Source organism: Canis lupus, chromosome 26 (assembly GCF_048164855.1).
Source record: "Canis lupus baileyi chromosome 26, mCanLup2.hap1, whole genome shotgun sequence".
Lineage (NCBI taxonomy): Eukaryota > Metazoa > Chordata > Mammalia > Carnivora > Canidae > Canis > Canis lupus.
The window spans coordinates 38,342,741-38,351,233 of NC_132863.1; the positions used below are offsets into that span (position 1 = coordinate 38,342,741).

General features: G+C 47.6%; 1 protein-coding gene across 1 annotated transcript in view; it reads right to left on the reverse strand.

Annotated features, from left to right (window-relative positions):
• B4GALT5 (beta-1,4-galactosyltransferase 5) overlaps window positions 1–3,204 on the reverse strand; it is a 75,960-nt gene extending 72,756 nt beyond the window's left edge. The window contains exon 1 of the mRNA XM_072801427.1: window positions 3,045–3,204. Within this exon, the coding sequence (XP_072657528.1) occupies window positions 3,045–3,159 (115 nt within the window). The 5' untranslated portion in view covers window positions 3,160–3,204. The remainder of the gene's footprint in view (window positions 1–3,044) is intronic.
• Between the last annotated feature and the right edge of the window lie 5,289 nt (window positions 3,205–8,493).

An 8,493-nucleotide genomic window follows, 5' to 3' on the forward strand; every position in this document is an offset into this window, starting at 1 on the left:
AACTGGTTTGGGACAAGGATACTGAGAGCACTCTGTATTTGTTACAAACACACTATAGTTGTATTTAGTAACACTCCTCACATCCAATTTTCTAAGTCAAATGGCACCATCACCCCCATTTCAGATGACCCTCAAGTCCAGGAAAATTTCCCTTTGCTCTCAGACTATAGATCACCAATATTAAGAGCTGGCATCAGATCTGAAAAATACTAAGTGAATGGGTAGGCTGACACTGTGGCTGAATTATATCATATATGAACAACTTTATAACATTTATAACTAAACATGATTTTTCTCTTAAATTAAATTCAAGTCTACCTATTTCTGAATACAGCTATAACATACTCTTTGGACTGATTTCTCTTTAGGCCCTTGAGCAAAACAGGGTCACAGGGTATACAGAGCAAATCAAAAGCAGGACTGGAAAAAATTAAACCCAGAAGGAAATGTAAGTTTAACACTTTCCAATATGCCAGAAGTCAGAGTTGTCATTATTTGAAATGAATTAGGTTGAGCTATTATCACGCTGCCTCTATACAACCGTTTTCGACCTGCAAAAAAAAACAGAAATTTCCTATGGCTCAACCTAGTATTATTTTCTAAGCTCATTTTAATAATTGTCTCAAATTAAGGTCTTCGCAACCCAAAGCACATAAACCCTTATTATTTCTCTAGATTGCCTTAACCTTTGGAAAGATTTGCCACCCCACTGCCCAAGGCTGGTCGTTTGAAAATTTTAAGTCTATTAGCAGGAAAGCTAAGAGAAAAAAAACAACAGCAACAACAAAAAGACCCACCAAACTGCTGAATGCAGGAACCCTAAAGCCATTCCACATCTTTTTTATGGCTTGCCTTTCCCACTAACAGAATCTGAATCCTAAGTAGATCTGCCCTTTAGGGGACTTCTGTTTGTGAAAACTTGAGAGCTTTGCATCTTTTTCACTCATCAGTGATACAAGAATCTGTAGATGCCCATTACTTTACACTGGGGTTCCACTGACCTAAAAAAAAAAAAAAAAAAACTATCCTTCAGGAATTTTAACGAAGTTACTAAATTCCATTTCTGCTGGGGAATCTGGCTTGAAACCTTTCTAATCTAAAGGGTGATCACCATCCCAGTGGGATCATTCTGCCATTTGGATATGGCTGATTTATGTACAAACAACAGAACTAACCAGTCACTTGGAAGTGGTTATGGCTTCAAGACAGCATCTAGGTCCAAATCTATCTTTTCACACCCATTGTTATTACGTCTAATATCCAATATACTAATGACCTCTTTTCTCAATTAGTTTCACTAATTACACACCTGTTCTTGTTCTGCCAAAATTCCTATCTCCTCATCTGATCCATCAGGCCACATGCTATATACTCCACCAGAGGGATCCTTTTTCCTCAGATACTTCATAAACTGTTAGGGCAATCTGATGTTGTCTATTCTATCTTCCCAGATCTACTTTATAGTACAAATCATCAATATTATAAGTGAAATATGCTCCAAAAAAAGTGAAATATGTGAAATATGCTCCAAAAAAAAAAAAAAAATCAGGAGAGAATCTCCTGCTCTATCTGGAAATTTCTCTATTCAGCTAGTTCAGTGTTGACAGGTCAACAGAGAATGGCACTAGTCATTACTACAATCCTAAAGGGCATTCCCCTATAGTTAAACCATCAACCCTTTCCTAACATCCAAATGACCCAGACTTTTTACAGCAGAATTTACTCTCCTTGTCCCAGCCCCAACGGCAGCTTCGGGTCTTTTTTTCACCCTGAACCAAGGTTTTCTCTAGAGCCCGTGGTGATGCTATGCCAGGCAAATACATTCATTAAACCTTTATTTCTCAAAAGTTACATATAATAACTGTTTAAAAAAAAAAAAAACTCTATGCATCATAGGTGCTTTAAAAGGGAATTTACCTACTTCCTTAAAACACTATGAGGTGTGGATTTATACTCCCATTTTACAGAGGAGAAAGGCTGAGGCTTAGTAACTTGCCCAAGGTCATAAAGGGCAGGGATTTGAATCCAAGTCTGACCTCAGTGTCCTCTGACCTTAACTCTCACGCTGTCTTTCCTTCCAATCTCTTTCTTCATGTCCTAAATAAATGTCTGCTCTGTGGTCTTAACAAAGTCTATGCTTGGGCAGTGCTCAGTTTTCCCCAGACGGTCTTGCCTTTAAAGGACATGCCTTTGAGAAGAATGAGTACCCATTCCAATTTTTCTCCATGCTCCTCCTTCCCACCTGGCACCATCTCCCCGAGGCTCTTATCACAAATCCTCCTCTAGGGCCAATTTACATGTCCTCTCAGTCCCGAGCAGAGCACAGGATACTGAAGGGCCATCTTCCACCCCAAGACTAGGAGAGGGCAGCCCTGACAGCGTGGAAAGGTCCAGACAGCACCCTTCCCCAAGTCTTCATTCAGAAGGAAACTGTGGTCGAGGGCCGGAGGGGGTAGGGGAAAGAATTTGGGGAAGGAAAAGAGGTACAGGGGCGGAGATAGCAACAAGGGTGTGCCCTTGGGGGAGGTGGGGAGACGGAGATGATGGGGGTGCCGCTCGGTGAGGAAGGGGCCACGGGGGGGTGAAGGTGTATGCTGCGGAGGAGGGCCTGGAGGTGGATGGAACGGGAAAGTGGAGGGAAGAAAGGGCAGGGAGGGGGAGCAGGAAACGGGGGCCTCGACCGGGAGGGGAGAAGGAAGGATGGATGGGAACCGGGGAGGTGGGGCGCGCGCGCCGGGGCTCCGCGAGGGGGAGCGGCGGGCCGGGGGGCGCGGGGTGCGCGGAATGCCGGGAACCGGGGCCTCGGGAGACCCGGGCAGGGGGAGCGGGCGGCCGCGAGCCGAGCCGCAAGGGCGGGAAAGGGGGCGTCCCGGCGCTGGCGCTGGCGCTGGCGCTGGCCGGGGGGGGGGGGGGGGGCACGGCGGGCTCCGAGGGGATGGAGTCCCGAGGGCCGGGGGTGCGTGGGCGGCGGCGCGGTGCAGAGGGCGGGAAGGTGCCGGCGTCCCCCGAGCCCGGGCGTGCGGGACCGCGGGGCCCCTTCCTACCTATGCCGGGCGCCACATAGACGAAGTAGAGCAGCGAGGACGAGAGCGAGAAGAAGAAGAGCGCGGCGAGCAGCGAGCGGCGCGGCAGCCGCAGCAGCCCCCGGCGGACGCGCATGCTGCAGCCGGGCGGCCGCGGGAGAGCCGGGCCGGGCCTGCTCCCGCCGCTCCCCGTCCGCCGCCTCCTGGGCCGCCGCCGCCGCCTGGGCCTCGGCCACCACCACCTCCCGGGCCTCGCGGGCCGCCGCTCCCAGCCGCCGCCTCGCCGCTCCCAGCCGCCGGCCGCCGCGGGCCGGGCCACATGAAGCGGGCGGGGGCCTGAGCGGCCCGGAGCTAGCGCCGCGGCAGAGCCTGGGCGGGGCGGGGCGGGCGGCGCGGGGGCGGGGCGGGGCGGGGCGGCGCGGGGGCGGGGCCAGCGCAGCCGGGCACCGTCGCAAAAGAACGGCGCGCGCGCGCTCGCCGCCGGACCCCCCGGTCCGGCTCCCGCGGCGGAGCGGCGGCCCGCAGGGAACGTCGCTAAATGGCGACAGCCCCTCTTCTGGCGCAGCCACCGCCCCGGCTCCCGGGGAGCGTCGCTCAAGTGCCGGTCGGATCCGCGCAAGGGCGCCCCCAGCCCGCGAGCCAAGGGGCCGTCTGCAATGTCTGACGCGGTTGGTCGCCCACTGCGACAGTGGAGACTGTGGGCAGAGGGGCGCGGCGTACACCTTCACTCCTTCATTCATTCATTCGTTCGTTAACTCATTCATTCGATTCACCATTTATTAAAGACCAGACCTAGACCAGACACTGGGTTTTGGTGCCGGGGATGCTACGGAGGACAAAACAGACAAAATGAAAAACAGTCCTCATGAACGTACACTCAAATAGAAGGAGAAAAGGAGACAAATCACTTTATGGTACCGGGTACTGATGAATGATATGAACACAGAAACAGGAGAATGTACCGGAGGCAGGCCGGTGTGGTGAAGGAAGGCCTCTGAGCAGGTGACAGGAGATGAGACATAAAAGGGTGAACAGCAGGCACAAAGGCCCTGAGGTTGAAAAGCCTCCTCTGTGCCCAGGTCATCCAAGACCAGTACGGATAAAGTCTAGTGAGGCAAGGAGCACAGCAGGAATGAGGTTAGATCTCTAGGCAGGGTCCACATCCCACAGAACCATAAGGAGTGTACTGATAACGGTTATCAATGTGAAGACGTGCATTGAAAGATGCGGGTCTTTACTTATCTCAATAAACTTCCCCAGCAGCCCTGAAATGTGTGCTCTTATTATTCCTGTCGTACAAATGAGGAAACTGAGGCTCCTCGATGGAGAAGCAGTTTGCCCAAGCCTTACGGTAAAAGCTCACATCAAAACTGACCTGTCTCCCAAGGCAGATCTGTGACCACTAGGTGGTAACTTATCTCAGCATTCCCTCCCTCTCCTAAATCTCTTCCTGTAGACAAATTGGTATCCTACTTCATAGGATACTGTGCGACCACCACCAAAACCATACTCTAAGATCAGCCCAAGGCCAGAAGACCTCCAGAGTCCCTGTAGACTCACGGTGAGGGCCAGAAGAACCAGCCCCAGCTTCAAGAAGTTACCAGCTGAATTGGGGAGGAAAATGTTCCCTGTGTGGACACATCTCAACCTGGAGAGGCTGTCTTGGAATACCAGAAGCAGTCAGGAAGAGACAGGGCTTTGCAGGGATTCTTTGAGAACCAACAATAATCCTGCTTTCTCTTCCTAAAGTCATTCCTACTCTATTACAGTGTAGAACCTTCAAGTGACACTCATAGAGCCAGACTGTCTATGTTCCCTGACTCCTATCTCTTCCTGTTCTTAGCTAAGTGACTTTAGGCAAGTTGCTTAACGTCTCTATGCCTCTCAGTAAAATGGGGGATATTATTAGTAACAACTGCATGGGTTGTTGTAAGGATTTGAGTAATATATGCAAAACCAGGCACATGGTAAATGCATGTTAGCTCTCACCTGACCAATCCCCTTGGAAATGGTATGGGGCAGAAAAAGCATAAACAACTAAAAAGAAAAGCAGAGAATTTTTACTCAGATTTGGTTCAAATCTTTTCTTAGTGTCAGCTGGCTGTGTGATGTTAGGCAAGTCACTTACCCCTCAGATTCTATTCACTGTCTGTAAAATGGACCCAGTGATGCCCACCTCCACAGGGATATGATTCGGAGTTAATGAGACAGCTGAGCTAAGGCCCTGACCAGAAATCTCAAACTAGGAATAATAGTTGGAATAATCTGACCTGTAACTACTTTTTGTTTGGCCCACACCACGGTACCTCCCCCACCATGTCTCTAATAAACATTTCAAACATACAGAAAAGTTGAAAGAATAATAGAAGGGACACCTGTACACTCTCCACCTGGATTCAACTATTGTTATCATTTTTCCAGATTTATCTTTCTATATTCCTAAGTCCACGTTCCTACCTCTTGCTCCGAATTATTTAAAAGTAAGTTGTTGCTTCACTGGTGGTACTTCATGCAGAAATCCTTTGGCAAACATCCTAAGAAAAATTACATTCTCCTATATAACCACAATAATAATAGCACACCTGAGAAAATGAACAATTATACTATAAAATGTTATAATAGGTAGTGCATTCCCAAATCTCCTCAATTACTTAAAGGACATCTTTTATAGCCATTTTCTCCACAGTATAAAATCAAGGCTGATACGTTGCATTTAGAATTATTTCCATAGTATTTATTTACCTACAACAGTAGCTGTACCTTCTTTTCATCATTTCTTTCAACATTTTATTTAAAACATTTTTAATAAAAAAAAAACAAACCTGTGTGCCACCATACAATGTTTTGTTTAACTGAACTAGTGCTGGATCAATTGGAGTTCTACGTGGGGAAAGAAAAAAGACTCTTCACTCCTACCTCACACTATCCACAAAATCAATTCAAGATGGATTGTAAATCTAAGTGTGAACGATCACAAAAAAGCTTTTAGATGAAGACTAAAAGGAGTATCTTCATGTTGGGATGGGCAGAGATTTGTCAGGACACAAACACCAAGCAGAGGGGAAATTTTAACAAAACGGGCTGCATTAAAATAAGGATGTCTGGGGTCCCTGGGTGGCTCAGTCAGTTAAGTGTCTACCTTCCACTCAGGTCACGATCCTGGAGTCGTCAGATTGAGCCTCCTGTCATGGGGTTCCCTGCTCAGCGGGGAGCCTGCTTCTTCTCCTTCTGCTGCTCCCCCTGCTTGTGCTCTCTTGCTCTCTGTCAAATAAATGAATAAAATCTTTAAAAAAAAAGAATTTGTCTTCATCAAAAGACACGAATAAGGAAAATCACAGGAGCACAGTAAAAGAAGAAATAGAAATACATAGCTTATAAAGAACTCATACAGAATTTTTTAAAAACCCACGGACTTACAAAGATTAACAATCAAATAAGGGGGAAAAAAGACTTGAACAAGCATTTCATAAAAGAAAGTACCTAAATCACCCGTAAGCATTACATCTTCTGAAAAATGCAAAGGAAAACCACACCTCTATACCATCTGTGGGCTGTTGGTTCCAAGGAAGAGAGGGAGAGCTTCCAGCCAAGGCTTGAGGAAGTCAAACTTTGAACGGCAGAGTAATATGAAAGTATGACTCTGGGCCAAGCAGACAGAGAGGCAGGAGGCAAAGCCAGGAGTGAGCACTCTAGAAGGCAAGGGAAGAGGTGCCTCTGTCCTTGTGAGTAGGCCAATCCGGTTTTGAATGTCTCTTTTGGAATCCACACTCCACCATTTCCCATCTGTAAAATGGCACTCCTAGGAGACGACTATCTCAGCGTGTGGGGGGCAAGGGTGTGTGGAAATACCTCAGGGATTTATGCTCTTCTGAACATGCTGGGGCAAAGAAAAAGAGGGTCTAGCCCCTCTGGAGGACAGAAAATGGGCTCCAAGGAGGAAGGCGGTGGTGGCCATCTCACCAACTCAAAACAAATGTCCTTGACAATTGTATTCCCTCACCATCCACCTCCACCCTAGCCTATGTGGGCAAGGAATTCTGCTGTTCCCTTCTGAAAAGAGAAAGAGAAGCCTTCCCACATCTGGACTAGGTACTGATGACCAAACTCTACTCCTGTCCCATCTGAAATAACAATGTATTGAAAGAAATTGGGATTTTTTTTTCAACCTTTTCAGCTCATGTTAGGTTTCTAGCTCACTCAAACATGCACCCATTCATTCATCCTTCATTTACTATTAGCCCCTCAGTCAAACAAGGTCACTGCACTCTGATCTCTACTGAAAGGTGACCTCCTCTGAAAGAAATTTCCTTTAAAATTCTCCCCACCGAAATGAACTAGGGGTGGGGGAAGGGGAGGTGGGCAGGGGGTGGGGGTGACTAGGTGACAGGCACTGAGGGGGGGCACTTGAAGGGATGAGCACTGGGTGTTATTCTATATGTTAGCAAATTGAACACCAATAAAAAAATAAATTTATAAAAAAAGTAACTAGAATTTAAGTATTATTTATACATTCTTCTGAGTAAAGGTAATTTGATGTTGAAAAACAAAATAAAAATAAAATTCTCCTCACCCCAGAATTCTTTCTTTCCTTACCTGGCTTTTCTTATCTTCATTGTACTTTTCATCCCCAACATTATATTATAGATGTATGTGTTTATTTGTTCATTTTCCATCTCCCATACCAGAACATATGCTCTATGATGTCAGGGATTTTGTTTTCTTTTCTGCTGCATCCTTGCCTCTCGCACAGTGCCCAGGACCCAACAGGTGCTCAATAATTGTTGGAGAGATGCTGAAGAAATAGCAGGTCCACACTGAGCGTGCTGGGCATGGCAGATACACAGGTGCTTAAGATGAGGTTCTTGGAATGCAGCAGCAGCACAGGAGACAGCAGACAGGAGAGTGGGTAACTGTGGTACAAGGTAATAATGACTGGACTCCCGTGCCAGCAGTCGGGGAGGGGGGCGGGGGGCGTCCTATGAGATGGTCTTTGAAAGGGAGCTGAGATAGGCTTGCTCAAGCGGCAGTGAGAGGAGGCCTGCTTGGCTGGAGCAGCCGGTCAGTCCAAGGACAAGGAAATGACAGAGGGCAAGGCTAGAGGTGGCTTGACCCTGTGGCTCAGCGGGGACCCCTCCCTGAGTCAAAAAGATATGGAGACCAGCCAGCCAGTCCTGCCTCTTCCTTGTTCTTACCCTGTGATCTGGGCAAGGCATTTCACCTTTGTGAGCTTCCATTTCCACATTTGGTTCCTTCTTCCAGGGGTTTCTATGAAGACTTGAGATAGTATGAATAGAGTATCTGGCACACAGCAGGTATTCAATCACTGTTGCTGTTCTCACATTTTTTCCTGCAGGCCATAGGGAACCATTGAAGGTTTTAGAGGATGAGAGTATCCTAAAGAAAGGGAGGTCCCTGGAGAAATCCCAGAGAGCACAAGTTGGGCCTCCTGTGTGCTTGTCAGCACCCAATT